Raw genomic sequence first — 18531 nt, forward strand, 5'->3', positions numbered from 1 at the left:
TGTGATCGTAGCAGTGGGACCCAGCACTCGTGCACACATGTGATCGTCGCAGCGGGACCAGCATCGTGCACACATGTGATCGTAGCAGCGGGACCCAGCACTCGTGCACACATGTGATCGTCGCAGCGGGACCCAGCACTCGTGCACACATGTGATCGTAGCAGAGGGACCCAGCACTCGTGCACACATGTGATCGTAGCAGCGGGACCCAGCACTCGTGCACACATGTGATCGTAGCAGAGGGACCCAGCACTCGTGCACACATGTGATCGTAGCAGAGGGACCCAGCACTCGTGCACACATGTGATCGTAGCAGCGGGACCCAGCACTCGTGCACACATGTGATCGTAGCAGCGGGACCCAGCACTCGTGCACACATGTGATCGTAGCAGAGGGACCCAGCACTCGTGCACACATGTGATCGTAGCAGCGGGACCCAGCACTCGTGCACACATGTGATCGTCGCAGAGGGACCCAGCACTCGTGCACACATGTGATCGTAGCAGCGGGACCCAGCACTCGTGCACACATGTGATCGTCGCAGAGGGACCCAGCACTCGTGCACACATGTGATCGTAGCAGCGGGACCCAGCACTCGTGCACACATGTGATCGTAGCAGCGGGACCCAGCACTCGTGCACACATGTGATCGTAGCAGCGGGACCCAGCACTCGTGCACACATGTGATCGTAGCAGAGGGACCCAGCACTCGTGCACACATGTGAGCATAGCAATGGGAGGGCCCCTGAGGGTTTTTGGATAGCCAATCAAGCCAATCGTGGGATCCAGGTTCAGAGAGAGATCCTGTCTCAAAATACAAGGTGGAATGGCTGGAGACATGGCTCAGCAGTAAAGAACACTTACTACTCTTGCAGAGGACCTGAGTTCAATTCTCAGCACCCACACTGGGCAGCTCACAACTGCCTATAATTCCAGCTCCAAGTAGATCTGACACCATACCTCTGGCCTCAGAGGGCACCCACCTTGTCACCCATATACACAATAATTTAAAAATTAAAAAAATAAACCCTCACGCATCACACATGGCCAGGGGTGGGAGAGAGAGAGCGAGAGAGAGAGAGAGAGAGAGAGAGAGAGAGAGAGAGAGAGAGAGAGAGAGAGAGAGAGAGAGAGAGAAATGTCTTTCATCTGTCTGAAAGTGTCTGTTTCCTGTTTGCTTGGGACAGGTTCTTGCCCTGTATCCCAGGATGGACCCAACTTGCAGCAGTCTTCCTGCCCCAGCCTCTGGAGTGCTTGGATTTCACACTTGACTCTGTTTTAGGGTTTTACAGAGCTAGAGCCGGAGTGTGGTGGCGTACGCCTTTACTCTCAGGACTCCGGAGGCAGAAGCAGGCGGATCACTCTCTGTGAGTTTGAGGCCAGCCTGTTAGCTCTAGGACAGGCAAGATACAGAGAAACTCAACAGAAGGTGCAGAGCTGGCAGGCAGCACAGATACCAAGGCTGCCACATTTCCTCTTCCATCTTTCTCAGAATTTAGCCTCAGGTCTAGAGATGGTCCAGTGATAAAGAGCACTAGCTGCTCTTGCAGAGGACCCCGGTTCTGTTTCCCCACACCCGCATCACGTGACTCACAGCCCTGTGGAGCTTTTCAGAGACTCTGATACTCTCTTCTGGCCTCTGGGCACTCATGCCTGTGATGAACAGATAAGCAGGTGCATACACACAGCACACACACAACACACACACACACACACACATACACACACTACACACACAACACAAACACACATACACACAACACACACACAATTAATTAAATAATTAAAATGTAGAGTTTCAGCTTATAGTTAAATTATTTTTTTGAGTGTCTTACCTGTATGCATGTATGTACACTACGTGTGCCTGGTTCCCTAGATCAGAGGCGTATATTTGGTCCCCTGGAACCAGAGTTAAGAGTGGCCGTGCCACCATATAGGTGACGGAAGCCAAACTCAGAGCCTCTGCAGGAGCAGCAGGGACTGTTGCTTGCTGCTGAGCTGTGCCCCCAGCTGTTGCTCCCCAAACCAGGGTCCCTCTAAGAGTTTCTCTTTCTCTTTGGACTTGAGCAGTTGACTGTGCTTAGTAAACTTTTCTTTTAGTATATTCCGTTTAGCATTTGTGGTGCTTTTGGATTTGTGGCGTGATACCTTTTGTAGGTTTGGGGAAATTCTTGGCTGTTCATCTCTTGGGACTCTGGTTCTGCCCACCCTGTCATTCGTACCTCTGTGGCTCACCTCTCCATGTGCCAGTGGCTTTGCCATCTTCCATACCTCGCCTTGTCTGTAAGCGCCTCAGCCTGGTGATTGCTGCTGATTTGATGGCAAGGATCTAATTCTCCAGTTGTGTCTGAGCGCTGCTAAACACGCCCATTGAGTTCTTTGTTTTTGTTACCATTTTATTCAGTTTTAGAATTTTCTTTTGGATTTTATTTGAATAATTTCCAGATCTTGACCAGAATTCTGTACTTTGTCTTTTAATTAATTGGACACTTTATCACTCAAGATAATAATACTACTCAACAAAAATTGACTCTAAGGAGACAGCAAGATGGCTCTGCAGGCTGAGGTGCTTGCTGCTGGTCCTGATGTTCTGAGTTTGCTTCCTGGGACCCACACAGTAGAAGGAGAGAGTCACTTGAATGTTGTCCTCTGACTGCCACATGTGTGTGGTAGCACACCCTCCCTGCCCAATGTTTGGTTGTTGTTGTTGTTGTTGTTTTTTAAACAAAACCCCAGAAAACTTTAATGCCTGTGCTGGCTAGTTTTATGTCAACTGGACACAAGCTAGAGTTACCTAAAAGGCAGGAACCTCAATTGAGAAAACGCCTCCCTAAAATCAGGCTGTAGGCAAGCCTGTAGAGCATTTTCTTAATTCATGATTGATGGGTGAGCGCCCAGCCCATTGTGGGTGGTGTCATGCCTGGGCTGGTGGTCCTGGGTACTATTAAGAAAGCAGACAGCAAGCCGGTAAGCAGCACCCCTCCATGGCCTCTGCATCAGCTCCTGCCTCCAGGGTCCTGCACTGTGTGAGTTCCTGTCCTGACTTCCTTCCACCATACACTAGGATGTGGGAGTGTGAGCAGAAAAAACCTTCTCCTCCCCAACTTGCTTTTGGTCATGCTGTTTTATCATAATAGTAACCTTAACTAGGACAATGGGGTACCTGGGGAACTTTTCAGTTCTTTGGGGTCCCATTGCTTTGGATTGCTGCAGGGAAGGACTCAAGTGTGTCTCTAGGATATTTCCTTTCTTGCCATAGTGGGTCTGGGAGCTCAGGCCACTGTGTCCATTGTGTGTGTGTGTGTGTGTGTGTGTGTGTGTGTGTGTGTGTGTATTTCACATGAAGAGCTATTCAAGCCATCTCAAGTCATTTTTTTTTTCAAGTTTGTTTTTGGCTTTGTTTGTTTGTTTGTTTGCTTTGAGACAGCTCTCTCTGTGTGGCCTTGGCTGTCCCTGAACTTACTGTGTAGAACAAACTGACTTCCACCTCATAGAGAGCCACTGCTCTTCCCCCTGAGTGCTAGGATCAAAGGTGTGCGCCACCGTGACTGGCTCCAGTTTGGTTCTTGTTACTTTTTAAAAAATTTTTATCCTCCAAATGTATAATCAAACAAACAAACAATAGACTGAGGAAAGCCAGATGTGATCTCAGCCACACCTTGTTGTTTTGTGTACCTTAGATAATAATACACACACGCACAGCAATTCTGGTTAATAACTTAGTTATTTTGCTTTGTCATCCACATTCACTTGCCTTCTGGGTGTTGTTTTTATTAGTTTTATTTGTGTAATGTGCTTTTCATGTATTATTTTCCTTATGATCTACTTTTCTGTAGGAAGAGTGCCTCAGCGTAAATGTGGCTTCTGATCACCTGGTTTCCATTCTGCCTTTGGTTTGTGACTAGTTACTACTTGTCACTGTGCCAGAGTACCTGACAAGAAGCAACTTTTAGGCGGAGGGACTTAGCTGGCTCATAGTTTGAAGGTATAAGCCAGTGAGGTAAGGTGCAGGCCCGAGTGCAGCATTGTGTTTGCCTTCAGAAAGCAGAGATGAATGCTGGTCCTTAGCTCGAAACTCAGCTGGTAGGGTGCTGCTGCCCACATCCAGGATGGGCCTTTCTCACAATTGATTCTCTCAGGAAACACTGGCACAGACGTGCTCACAGGTGTGTCTCCCACGGGACCCAAATCCAGTCAAGTTGACAATTGAGATTAACATCCTTGTGGAGCTAGCCAAAAACTCACCTCATAGTCAGACTGGCCTCGAACTCCTGGCAGTCCTTCTGCCTCAGCCTCCTGAGTACTGGGTGGTGCCTCACCCACTCTGTGATTTAAGTTTTCAGTCTTTGGCCATTGGTTCTTTTCTTTTGTTTCTGCAGCAGTGTGAAGACTGTGGCACCACATTCTGTTGTAGACGTAAGTCTGCCGCTGAGTTTCTCTTGTGGCTTGCTTGTGGGCTTTCCACACGTAACTTCTTCCTCCAAATCCTCTGACGGTCTTTTTCTCAGCATGTAGTATATTCTTGTTTGTGGGACAACTTTGTTTTCCGGTATACATGTGGCTGTCAACTAGGTACAGTGCTTGTAAATGGTATAGGTGAGTTGCTTTCCAGTATACATGTGGCTGTCACTAGGTGCTTGTCGATGGTATAGGTCAGTTGTCCCCCATCCCACATGCTCTCCCCTTTTGGGCTGATTTCCCCTGAGAGCTCCAGGTGGGGGCTGTTCCTGAGGGGAAACTGCTGTGTCTCTGCTTCCTGGCCAACCGTCTGCACCTGCTTCCACTTCCTAGCTCTCTAGTCCTTTGATCCCCTGAAACAATGTGTATACAAAACCGGGCTTTCTTAAACACTGGCTCAACTCTTAGAAGATGAGTGAGCAGCATTTCCGGCAGTGGAGTAGAGGAGAAGGTGGCGTTCCAGGCGGGGATCAGCCAAGACAGGAGCCTGGAAGGAAGCATAAAGCAATGTAATACAAACAAACCAACACAACTGTGGCGCTTTGTGTGTGCAGATATTTTTGTATGTCTCTCTTAGGTAAGACATGCAATCACATTATTACACAGACTTTTCCCTCAGGCCTTCTCAGTTCTCCAGGATTTTCCTGTGGCTCTGGCAATTTAACATGTCCAGCGGCTCCCCTAAGCATCCTCTGGGCTCATCTGCTGCCCCATGGTCTCAGAACATGAAAAGAGGAGTGCAGTCTTTTCCACCACAAAGCACGTTATCTTTCCCTCGTCTCAGTAACTGTTGCAACCACTCAAGCTTAAAGACTGCGTCCCTCCCTGACTGGGGCCTTCGATGCTCCTGCCCTGTGCATTTCTCCGTTTATCCGGGGACACCTGTGTCCAGCGTCTCCGTGGCGTGTCCCTCCTCTGTCCCTACTATTCCAGATGGCTGCCAGACTGGTACCTAGTATAAAGTGCTTCTTTCCTCAAGTCACTGTCACCTATCGAGGACAGCCTAGATTGTTCAGTGTGACTGTAGACTTTTCTTACATTCCATTGTACAAACCGTTCTCAGCTGTGCCAGGGTTCTCTGTCTGTCCCCGTAAGAGTCTTAACCTTCCACTGTTTTATAGGAACTCTTCATCCATCCTTTGGACCTAACAGCGTCCAGGCAGGAACAGCATCAAAGACCATCTGAGGCTGTTACGTCAGTTCCGTGGCTCTGGGCAGGATGCCGTGGTGCTTGGTGCCTGCTGTCTGCTGAGCGTCCTGGCCACAGCTCTCCCTGCTCAGTACACCTGTTTACCTTCCTCGTCCCTGTTTGGCCGCCTCATGGTCTGACTGGTTTGTTTCGTGTGCGCCTGTTGTTTCACACCTAGAATGTGTGCTTCTTGAAGGCGTTGTGCACTCATCCAAATACTTAAAATATATTTGAACTTGCAGGCCCATGGTCTGCCAGAGACAGAAGTGATACAATATTAATGATCAATTTATGTAAGGAAAAAAACCCCAATATTTGGGCTAATTTTTCAGGTACTCAGAAGTTAGTACTTCAAGAAGAAATCTGCTTAGCCATTTGTAACCTTCGTCTTTGGCAAGCATGAAGTACTAATGATTATTTAATGTTTTCTTTGTGATGACTTAATGCATATTTGTGAGGCTTACTCATCTTTGTAATCCTTGTCCTCAGAAAACTGCCTAAGACATGTTGGGCTTGGTTCTGATTAAATGTGTTCTTGTTACAATCTGTTACTGTGCCCTCCGTACTAGAGCACGCCGATTTTAATTTGTAATACTTTGACTAAGACTTTTTTGTTGTTGTTGTTGTTGTTGTTGTTGTTGTTTCCTATTCTATAATTATTTTCTTCTTAAAAACATGAAGTGCAGATGCTGTAGTGTCTTGACAGCCTATGACCAAGTTTGAGTGAAAAAATAATATTTTATCTTTAAGGATTCGTTAATGTGTGGCTATAACTTATATTGCTGTATAGCATAAACCCAGTGACAATTGAGATTGCCTTTCTTTGTTTCATCCTTAATAAAATACTTTAAAATTTAAGTCTATTTTGTAATGGACACACTGAAAACACAGTGATGTTTCCATACATGTTCGCCTTGTGTGCTTAGGTCAAATACATCCGTCTCAAGCATTTGTCATGCTCAGAACTAATTTTTCCCAGCTTTTTGGAATACAAGGTTTACAGTCACTCTAAAGCTACCCCATGGTGCAGTAGCTCTTCCATTGCTGTCAAGTGTGTTTTTATTGTCTTTTGTCATCTGAGACTGCATTAGTTAGATGAGGGACTTGCTTGGGAGAAAGTGGGAGGAGGCGGTAGGTGGCCTGGGAAGCTAAAGTTGCCTGTGTCTATGCAGACGAGGCCAAGGGTCTGGGGTAGCGAGGCAGGCAACGCATGGGTGCAGCCAGCCCCAGGCAAACAGGGGCAGGCTCGCATCGCATCAGGTCAGATGGCAAGAGGTCAAGGCCAGGCTCCAGGCAGGCCCCCACTCACTTGCATCGCACCTCCGAGCCTGCAGTAGTGCCTCAAGGAAAGCTATGAAGAGCAGCGACGGAGATGGTCTGGTCACTTGAGTTGTTCTGGCAAGCTTTCTTCTTGTTTTAGCATTAGTAAGTGCAGCATTCAAACTAGAGCGGTCTCTAGAGGGCTTTCTGCAGCAAGTGCCAAGGTTTCAGCCCTTATGAACATGGTTGTTCATTACAGCCCGCCTCAGCTGTCCCTGGGGAGCTGGCCACACAGCTCCAGCCAGCACGCCTCATCTTCCAGCTACTCACCCCCCCCCCCCGCATTCCCCTATCTTCTTGAGAAGATTCATGTGTTTTTACTTATGTATAAGAGTGTTGTGGCTGCACGTTGTGTGCATGTGCACCATGCGCATGCCTGGCAGGGTGGAGGCCAGAGGAGGATGTTGGCTCCCCGACACCTCAAGTTTACAACAGTAGTGAGCTGTTGTGTGGGTGCCCAGGATGGAAAGGGTCTCTCTCTCTGGCTCTTTGTAGCATCTTCTCGCTGGTTATTTGGTCAGACACCAAGTAAAAGGTCTGCCTCATATGCAGCTGGAAAGGATGTCCTTTCCAAATGCCACAGTCCCCGGAGGCCTGGCGCACATCTGGAAGCAGGACTCCCTGTCTTTGTTTTTCCAGTAGTGAGTTCTACAGAGCAGTCTCAGAAGTCACTCTGAAAAGACTAAAATCTCAGTCTTAGGTGTCCAGCATGTCATTTCTTTTTCTTTTCTGAAATGTATATTATTTTTCCAAATGTCTTATTGTTTTATGTGTATGCGTATTCTGCCCTCTTGTATTTATGTACACAACATGTGTGCCTGGTGCCTGAGGAAGTCAGAGAGGGCATCAGATCCTTTGAGATTAGAGTTACAGGCGGATGGGAACACTACGTGGGCACTTGGAATTGAACCTAGGTTCTCTGCAAGAGCAGCCAGTGCTTTTAACCATTGCGCCTTCTGTCCCGCCCCAGTGCTATTGAAAGATGGCTACCATGTTGACCTGGAGCCTCCTAATCCAGTTGTTCATAAGTTATCGAGGAGAATTTGGGTTACTGTGACAATGTTTGCCATGCTAGAAGTACAAAATTTAATGTTTATTATCTCATTTTAAAGTAATGAACCCATAGAAAGTTAAGAAAGTTATTTTTATCAAAATATATTTTTGAAAGCCAAAAGAGCTGCAGAGTAAAAACTTATTTATTTATTTATTTTGGTAAGTCTCCTTTCATATCCTAGCAAAAGAGTTGGGTTCTCACGTCTGCGTCTGTGTTCGGTTTGTTGTGACGTTACGTGAAGAAATCCTGCCTTATGCAGATATTTTAGAAAGAGGAGTTATTTGGGGGCTCAGTGGTTTCAAGCACTTGTTGCTCTTCCAGAGGACCTGGGTTCGATTCCCAGCACCCACCTGATTGCTCACAACCATCTCAACTCTAGTTCTAAGGGAACGGATGCCCTCTTGTGACCTCCATGGGCGCCACGCATAGACATGATGTATATGCAAATGTCCACGCAAGACATTCATACACAAAATTAAGTAACTCTACAAATGATTTTTTAAAGGAATATTTTAATCACTTTTCAGATAAATTGGGAATATTCTTCCTTGGCATTATATATATACCCAAACTTAGCAAATGGCATTTTCTTAAAGATTAGCTGCAACATGGGCTCTAAACTACATTAACAAGCTTTCTTAAATTTGTGTATTGATGAGAGGGTAAATGTGAAAAGAAAGACCAATAATACGGTTTTTGAACTCTGTTGAAGTCATGACCTGTGGCACGTGCACCTTACAGGTGAGGGTAATTTACAGAATTGACTCAAGAACAGTACCCTAAGTAAATGCTCTACTAAAACTACTAGGAGTTTGTCAGAAAGTGAGGTGACTTAATTTGGGAGACAGTTGTCTGAAGAATAAATGTCTCCTGTTTAAATTGCCATAGTGTTTTCTACCTTACGGTCAGTCCTGAGTGATAAATACAGATTTTGTTTGTCTGTTTTTTGTTTTTTTTTTAAGATTTATTTATTATTTATACAGTATTCTGCCCACACGTGTGCCTGCCCACCACAAGAAGGCACCAAATCTCATTACAGGTGGTGGTGAGCCACCATGTGGTTGCTGGGAATCGAACTCGGGACCTTCGGAAGAGCAAATGGTGCTCTTAACCTCTGAGCCATCTCTCCAGCCCTGTTTGTCTGGTTTTGCCTTTTCTGTTTCTTAACTTTGTATTTGTTTGTATTCTAGACTTACTCTGGACTCTTCTGTGTAGTGATAAATCCTTACAAGAACCTTCCGATTTACGCTGAGAATATCATTGAGATGTACAGAGGAAAGAAACGGCACGAGATGCCGCCGCACATCTACGCCATATCCGAGTCCGCTTACAGATGCATGCTTCAAGGTAAGCGGAGAGACGGGAGCAGGAAGCGCTGGGACACTGTTAGATTTGATCTGACCTACAAAAGGTTTTCATTTTACTTTTAAGAATTAAAAGGTAGGCCAGGCAAGGTGGTACTGAAGAGGCAGAGGCAGGTGCATCTCTGAGTGTGAGGCCAGCCTGGACCACATAGGAAGTTCCAAGGCAGTTAGGGTTACACAGTGAAAGCTTGTCATAATCAGACAATGAATAAATAAAGTGTTTATTGTTGAAAAGTTATTGACTTTTAAGATTCCAATAGATGATGAGGCTGTTTTCTCTAGAGAGCTGAAATATGGTTGCTGCTTCATAACAATTCTTCATGTACTTTTTTGTTTGTTTTGTTTTTTGTTTTGTTTTGTTTTTTTGAGACAGGGTCTCTCTGTGTAGCCTTGGCTGCCCTGGACTCACTTTGTAGACCAGGCTGGCCTTGAACTCACAGCGATCCGCCTGCCTCTGCCTCCTGAGTGCTGGGATTAAAGGCATGCGCCACCACGCCCAGCTCTTCATGTCCTTTTCAATGCATGTTCCAACCCCACCACAAACTAGCACAAGTAACACTCCATTGTATCAGGCTTTACAGCCGTAGGAAAGGGCTGGGTGGGGGCGGGGTCAGCACTAGGGCATTTGCTTAGCATGTGTGACGCCCAGGGTTCAGTCCATCCCCAGCACTGCAAAGTAATATAAATGAAAACCAGCTACATAGGAAGAACACAAATCCAAGGCCTGCCTGGATTCAGGATGAGTTCAAGGCCAGCCTGGGTGAATTACTGAGATACTGTTTCAAAATAAAAATATGGTCTGGGGATATAGCTCCCTGTAGTCTGTAGTACTGCCAAATATAGATAGGTAGGTAAATGAATGAACGAACGAATGAATGAATGAACGAACGAATGAATGACTTACCAATAAGAGTAATAGGAAAGGTGGATACATCATTGAGTGAGGGAGAATTATAAAATTTTACTTGTAGTAAATGCATATAAAGAGATAACAAAAGTTTTGTTTTTTTTTTAAAGTTATTATGTATGCAGTGCTCTGCCTGCACATACACCTGCAGGCCAGGAGAGGGCACCAGATCTCATTATATATGGTTGTGAGGCACCTTGTGGTTGCTGGGATTGAACTCAGGACCTTGGGAAGAACAGACGGTGCTCTTAACCTCTAAGCCGTCTCTCCACCCAACAGCAAAAGCTTTTAAATGTGTTGATTGATTGACATTAATTGCTTTTGGATTCAGAATGAATTACAGATTTTTGTTTTGAGTCCTTCGTTTGAGCCCTGACTTTGAACAATGGTTTATGGAAGGATTTTTTTTTTTTTTTTTAAAGTCTGACCACATAGTGTGCCTTGTGAGACAAGAAGTGCAAAGGGCACCTATCCCCTTTACCTGAGTCCGTGACCCCTGTTTCAGCTGAGCTTGTTTTTCCAATGCCTGGATTTCTCTAGAAAAGAGAAGTTGCCAGAAGGCTAGGGTAGGCTCTCCTATACATGATTCTAATTTCTTTTAAAAGGAGAAAATATTTCAGCCTCTTGAGCATATGTACAAGTCAGGAAGAGTTATATAATCTGTTGTTAATATCGCGAGATCAGCTTTTAAAACAGTATGGCTGTGTTTGCTATGTTAGTTTGGACTTCTTAGCAAAGAGAAACACATGGAAAGTTTTATCAGACAGCTGAGACTTATGCCATCCCACAGTCCTCTGTGTGATCCTGGAGCTGCTGACAAAAGTATGTCTCGTCGGGGTGTGCATCAGAGGGCTGTGTCCTTGTCAGCGCTGCTGTCATATATGTGAGGTATATGGCGTGTGCTACACAGTTGCTGAGTGTCACGGGACTGGTACAGACAGTCAAGTACCCCCAAGGAAAAGACCGACATTTTAAGTGTTTTGCCAGGTTGAGTGGAGAGCTGACTCTGCTGCAGTGGCTTCACGAGCAACCGTTAAGTCCTGTGACTGGTTCCCAAGTCAGCCTGAAAAAAAGAGGGGCGCATGATGTGAGGAAGGTGCGGTCCGCGAGCATGTGGCACCATCACCACTCGTGTTAGAGCGGACAGCTCAGTTATAATACTTACTGCATTTATCTCTTATACCACGGCACAAAGGAATTAAATAACGTGACCAAGAACATGTCACGAGAACCGGACATATTTCTTGTTTTTTGGTTTTGAGATAGGGTCTCTGCAGCCCAGGCTGACCTCAGATTCACAGAACTGACTTCCTGCTTCACCCTCGAGTGCCAGGCTCAGGGGCTTGAGCTGCCACACATGGCTGCTGCTTGAATCATCCTTACCGACATTAAATAAAATTCATCGATCATATAAACAATTTAAAGTTTGATACAGAAGCTGAGAGAGGAGGCAGAGGCAAGTGGATCTCTGAGTTTGAGGCCGGCCTAGTCTACAAAGCGAGTTCCAGGACAGCCAAGGCTGTTACACAGAGAAACCCTGTCCTGAAAAACCAAAAACAAAAAAAAAAAAAAAAAACAAAAAAACAAAAAAACCAGAAAACTACCTCTGCATTCCATTTGGGGGTGGGGGCCAGAGCTCCCACAGTATCCAGTTTAGGCCTTCAGTACTGCATGGACAGACAGTCCACAGCACAGTCAGAGGGCGGACAGAGCTCACACAGCGTATGCAGCTCAGGCCTTCGGCACCGCATGGACAGACAGCCTGCAGGGTTCCTCTCAGCTTGACAGTAGAGTCACTTCCCCCATTAACCTGTCTAGATTTTGCAGTCCTGCTTGGTCCACGAGTGGAGTGTCATCTGAGCCCTGTGCTGGGCCATCACTTTGGCCACGCGTTCTTCATCTTCATGTTTATTGATAGAAATGCTGAAAGGTGTGTTTTTAGGAAATGTAAGGACCAGAGAGTAGGCTTAGTGGGTAAGACTGCTCTCTCAGAGGCCCAGGCTCAATTCCCAGCATCCATGTGGTGGCTTACAGCTGTCTGTGACTCCAATTCCAGGGGATCTGATGCCCTCTTCTGGCCTCCATGGGCACTGCATGCACATGGTACCCAGCATACACACAGGCAAAACACTTAAGTATACACATAAGGGGCTGGAGAGATGGCTCAGCAGTTAAGAGCACTGTCTGCTCTTCCAGAGATCCTGAGTTCAATTCCCAGCAACCACATGGTGGCTCACAGCCATCTATACTGGGATCTGATGCCCTCTTCTGGCCTGCAGGCATACACACTGCATACAAAAATACATAATACATACATAATACATATGTACATACGTACATACATACTGTATACATATAAGAAACAAACAAATGAACACATAAAACACATAAAACAAAAATAAATAAATCTTTAAAAAGCCTTAATTTTTCTTAGGTGTGCAATCTAAGGGTTTGGTAAAACGCAGCCTGTGCCTGGCGCATACTAAGTTGCTCAATAAATATTTGTTGAATGAGCGGGCAGAAGCGGAGCTCTTGGTTGTGGATTAGATTGCAAAAAAAGTCACATGTTCAGCAGAAGTTTGGGACAGCAATATTGACAGTCAGAGCTAAGGCAGTCCGTCAGTCTATCTGTCCGTCAGAAGGCAGATGCACATGAGAAGGGCGCAGTGGAGCTTGGGAGCAAGGGAGAGGTGGGGACCTGGAGCCTTGTCTAGGCTCTGTGGTTGAAACGGTAATCTGGAAAAACATACCTGAGCTAAAGAAAAGACTTAGACCTTCCAGGTAGACAGGCCACAGGGCAGAGGATCTTCATGGACGGGGATCTTCAGGATCAGACCGCTCATTTGTGGTATTGACACCAAAGGCCCTCTCCACCCTAGCCAGCTTCCTGTTGGGAACAGCAGTACTGCGACACAGTCTAGCTGCACGGACTGGACAGTGGCCTCAGAGGCTCCTTGGCATGTTGTAACTAACTGCTCAAGCGTGTGGTGCTTTCTTGGAGTCTTAGGAGGAAACTCAACACTGCTGTGTATCTTAGCTGTATGAATCTGCATCAACCCTCCTTCCCTCCCTCCTCCTCCTTCCCTCCCTCCCTCTCCTTCCGTCCCTCTCCCTCCCTCTCTCTCCTTCCCTCCCTCCTTACTTCCCTCCCTCTCCTTCCCTCTTTCTCCTTCCCTCCCTCCCTCTCCTTCCCTCCCTCTCCTTCCCTCACTCCCTCCCTCTCCTTCCCTCACTCTTCTTCCCTCCCTCCCTCTCCTTCTCTCCTTCCCTTCCTCCCTCTCCTTCCTCCCTCTCCTTCCCTCCCTCACTCTTCTTCCCTCCCTCCCTCTCCCCTCCTTTCCTCCCTCCCTCCCTCTCCTTCCGGGCCCCCCTGCATCCGTCCCCTCCCTCCAGGCTCTCTTCTTGTTTCCCCTCATTCTTTGATGCCACTGACCATCAAAGAGGCAGGGCTCTCTTTCCTTCCGGCTATGCTGTGATCCTGTGTTGAGAGCTACATTGTTTTTCATGACAGCCCTCCCCACCCCCCACCCCATTTGTGCTACCAATTTCTTTCTTTCTTTCTTTCTTTCTTTTTTTTTTTTTTTTTTTTTTTTGTGCTACCAAGATTCTATGGTGACATTGCAGACTTTTCCATCTGTTGAATCGCCTGGTTTTTCAATATTTCACAGATTCTATTGCAATGTCCTTCCAGATGGGTGGTTCACTCCAGAAATGTATATATAGTCTTGCTTCCTGTGGATGCTGTTGTCCCTCGGCGAGTGCAGCAGTCTCTCGAAGCCTCGGCCTCAGCCCTGTCATTCTTCATTATCCTGTTTGTCAGAGTTCTCAGGACGGCAGAGCGAGGCTGCGGTGCCTCTCGGCATCCTCCTCATGGTGCTGGTCCTCCTGGAGTTACTGTATGCAAGTGGGCAGATTGGCCCTGCGATAAATCATGACAGAAATGACTCTACCCTGAGTGCAGCTGGCCGGCTGTGTATCTGCAGAGTGAGGTGACAGACACTCCCTGTCCATGGCCCTGTGTGCTTCAGAGCTCTGCCTCCGTATGTGTTCCTCCGCCTCCCATAGAGCAGCTTATTCTTATTTCTGAGAAATTAGAAGTCACCAGAGAACTGTCTCAGATTCCCCAACCGGATTTACAAACCATCTACTGCCATGTCTGCGGCTGTCCAATGCAGCCCGCCGTCCCTTCGTCTCTCTCCAGGAATCTCACAGTGTGGCTTGCCTTGAGTCACTATCTGCTGCCTTGCTTTTTGACTCTTCCCAACAGCATTAACTGTGCTAATCATTTCTCTGGCCTAAAAATATGATTTACTTAATCACGTGTTGCTCCTTGTCACTGTCAGAGTTTTTGAAGCATTGTCCGTGGTTAGGCAGATGGATGCCACAGTCCACGGCAGAAACTTGAAGCTCCATCTTCTCAAGGACCCCTAAGACCAGGCTTTGTTTGAGAGTAAGAGAAAGGAGGGAAGAAGGTGTGGAGAAGTGATGGTCGCAGGTGATCACCTGGAGGGACAGATGCCACTTCTTGCTCCCCCCACTGTCGCTGCAGCAGATAGTACAAGGCCTGAGCAGTGTAGAGAACAGCGTCTATTACATTAAGGCCCAGCTGGTTCCTGTTCTGTGAGTGAATTAGACCACCACTCGGTGCAGAGCAATCTCTGTAGTCTGAGGACTGGGTTTTAAGTGATAGACATCACAGTTGCTTTGACTGGAAGTTGGCCTCAGTCGCCTCCTGACAGTCTGGGAGCCAGTCATGGTGCGTGGAGGCTGCTTTTCTAGCTCTTCTGTGGCAGATGAGTTCTGCTGAGCGCTCCCCAGCATCCCAGGCACCTGTACACCTTCTCCTGCCGGAGGTGTGAGCACCCTAAGAAAGACTGCTATCCTTCAGAAATGGCCATTGAAACTTCTAAAATCAACCAAGAAACTGAGTCACGCTTTCTACATTGGAGAGTTAAAGGCAAGATGTTTAGGAAGTCAGAAAACCTGTGACGCCAAGCACTTGCCCCTAACAGTAATTGTATTTTTAACACCTTATCAGAGGCAGCCTAACAGCAAATATATGTCATTTACAAGAAGACGCCTCAGATAGCCAGACAGTCAGCACCTGAGGATGAGCAGGCACCTTAACCTGCCCTTCGGAGGCCCTGAGTTCAATTCCCAGCATCCAGTGGTGGCTCACAATGTCTGTGATGGCTCTGAGGCCCTCTTCTGGTGCTCAGGCACACATTCGGACAAAGCACTGGTAGCCGCCATAAAAACACATAAACACAGAGTGGACTAGGGGGCATTTTGTGTTGAAAAGGAATCTTTCGTAAGTGGTATGGCTGTCTTTGGCCTCTGAGATGTGGGAGTGGACGGTGGGAAATAGCCTCAGCTTACTAAGCATGAGACGTAGGGGCACCATTCTAGTAATACTGTCGGGCACCTGATTTCACTGGGGAGGGAAATAGTGGTGAATATTACAGAGCAAGCTAAGGAGCGGGAGAACGAATGAAGGGTTTGGGGACTGAAGTTGATGTCGCAGAAGAGAAATGTGAAAGGTACAAGCATTTCTGGCTCATCCCTCACTATAGCCAAAGACAAATCAGTGCTCCGAAAATACACACTGTCTTTTATAAAAGTCTAGGATATCACAATCGTCTGCAGTTCGGCCTTTTGAGTGCCGCCTTCCTTTGCTGGCTGCGGTTGAGATGGTTCAGCAGTGCATCTCTCCTCTGTAGCGCTGGCAAGTGTTCCGCTGTGAGCATGCCTCCTGGCTTATCCACTCACTCCATGGAAGCCATTTAGACAACATCTGGGTTTGGGCAACTAAGGGAACTGCATGTGTGTGGAGCCTCCATTTCACCTGGGTCAGTTGTTGAGTTTATAAGATGTTACCAAAACAGTCTGCATTCTTTTTAGCAGTAGGTGAGTTCCAATTTTTCCAAACCTTTGTCAGCTTTGGGTTTGCCTGTTAAGTTGTAGTCTCTCCGAGGTCTGCTGTAGTTTCTAATTGTGCTTGTGAGTGTCTCAAAGGTCCTGTACCCCAGCCCGTCTGCTGTGGTTTCTTGTGCTTCTATGTTGCTCCAATGCATCTTTTATTTTATTTTATTTTTTTAATTTTTCAGGAAGTCTTTATTTATTTACTTTATGTATACAGTGTTCTACTTGCATGTACCCCTGCAGGCCAGAAGAGGGCATCAGATCACACTATAGATGGTTGTGAGCACCATGTGGTTGCTGGGAATTGAACTCAGGACCTTTGGAAGAGCAACCAGTGCTCTTAACCTGTGAGCCACCTCTCCAGACCCTCTAGTGCATCTTTGCGGGGAGGGCAGAGTTGGGGGAGGTGGAGTGTCTGTTTCTCTGTGTAGCCCTTGCTGTCCTGAAACTCTCTCTGTAGACCAGGCACCACCGCTGCCCTTGTATTCCTTTTTGCTTTCCCATGTGCAGGTAATGAGAGTGGACACCTTGCCTTCTTCGCCATCTTAGATGTACGGCCTTCACAAGATGGTGGGGCTGGCGAGGGTTAGGCAGATACAGGCTAAGCAGTTCTCACTCCTCTCTTTTTGGTTTTTCGAGACAAGGTCTCTCTGTCCTGGACTCGCTTTGTAGACCAGGCTGGTCTGGAACTCACAGCAATCTGTCTGCCTCTGCCCCCAAGTGCTGGAATCGGGCGTGTGCCACCACACACGGCTTTTTCCTCCTTTAAAATCATGAATGGGTGGTCCCCACCCCAAATGCTTTTTCTCCATCTATTCAGTGATGAAGTAGTTTGTCTTAGTCTCTTAGCCCAGTGAATTCAGTTAAGGATAAGCAGCACTTGCCCATCCTATGACTTGTTTTATATGTTGCTGGATGCTATTTGCTGTCACTTCGATAAGAACTTTTGTGTTTATTTATGAGCTACATGCTTTCTGTTACATTTTTCTTTCAGGCTAAAGTAAGCCTCGCCTCTTAGAGTAGGCTGGGAACTGTTTCTCCCTCTTCCTGGAGACAGCAGAAAGTTAGAATTATGTCAACCTTAGGTATTCCTTGGATAAGCTTCACTTTTTCCTAGGATGGCTTTTAATTATGTAGTCAATTTCTTTGGTACTTATAATAGGGCTTTGGGGTGTTGGTTTGTTGGTTTGTTGTAAGTAAGCCCCCTCCCCCAACCCTGTTTTCTACTATGTTACTTTTCTGTTCTTTGTTGCTTCCTCTCTTGGGGCTTCACTCGCTCTTTCCTAGGCTTTTACGGTGGGAGCTGAGATTGTTGATTTGAGCATTCCCACTGCTGAGTGTGTGGTTTATGTCAACTAAACTAAGTCCCTCCTCCTGTGGTTTTTGGAAGGGGCTTTGGAAACCACTGAGCTGCTGTGCTAGCACCACATGCAGCCTGTTTAGAAGGCTAGTTGGATTTATTTATTTATTTATTTATTTTGAGACAAGGTTTTTCTATGTAGCCTTGGCTGTCCTAGATTCACTTTGTACACCACACTGGCCTCAAACTCACAGCAGTCCGCCTGCCTCTGCCTCCCTGAATGCTGGGGCTAAAGGTGGCGCCTCCATACCCGGTGGCTAGTTGCATTTTTGAACTAGATTTCTTTTCACCATAAATCTCACTATCTAGTTACATTAGTGGGTTTGATGAGTTGGAGGTCACTGCGCTGTCGTAGCGCTGCTCGTGTGCTTCAGGAATGGAGGGGTCCGTGAAGCCACACAGATGAGGGGGCAGTGTCATAGAGTTGGAGGGATCCTGAAGGTTCTCAGGCCACTCCCCCTTTGTAATAATGAGAAACTGGGGCTCAAAATTAACAGAGGTCAGAGAGACAGAGAATAGAAGAGTCTGGTAGACAAGGGTTGACTGTCACTGCTGCTGGAGGGTCAGTGCCGTCGAGGGGAAGGAAGGAGCCTAGAGGTGCACTGGGGCGGAGGTCTTAGTTCCAGACAATGGTACAGATCCAGGGAGGGCTTTTATGATGCATTAGGAGGCTATTTAATTTGCCTGGTGTGTGTGTGTGTGTGTGTGTTGTTTTGGTTTCTTTTTCTTTCCTTACACTTCTCTCTCTCTCTCTCTCTTTTTTTCCTTTTCTTTTTTATACTGGCTGTTGAATTTTTTTGTTGTTGTTTTGCCTTTGTTTTTGTTTTTTGAGACAAGGTCTCTCTGTGTAGCCTTGGCTGTCCTGCACTCGTCTTGTACACCAGGCTGGCCTCGAACTCACAGAGATTCACCTGCATCTGTTGAATTCTTGAGCTTAAGTCCCTCAAACATGCTAGG

General features: G+C 46.8%; 1 protein-coding gene across 1 annotated transcript in view; it reads left to right on the plus strand.

Moving 5' to 3' along the window:
- The window catches only part of Myh10 (myosin heavy chain 10), a 119909-nt gene that overhangs the window by 12398 nt on the left and 88980 nt on the right, over positions 1-18531 (plus strand). The window contains 1 exon segment of the mRNA XM_051168480.1: positions 9212-9368. Coding sequence (XP_051024437.1) covers positions 9212-9368 — 157 coding nt within the window.

This window comes from Acomys russatus, chromosome 25, assembly GCF_903995435.1.
Source record: "Acomys russatus chromosome 25, mAcoRus1.1, whole genome shotgun sequence".
Taxonomy (NCBI): domain Eukaryota; kingdom Metazoa; phylum Chordata; class Mammalia; order Rodentia; family Muridae; genus Acomys; species Acomys russatus.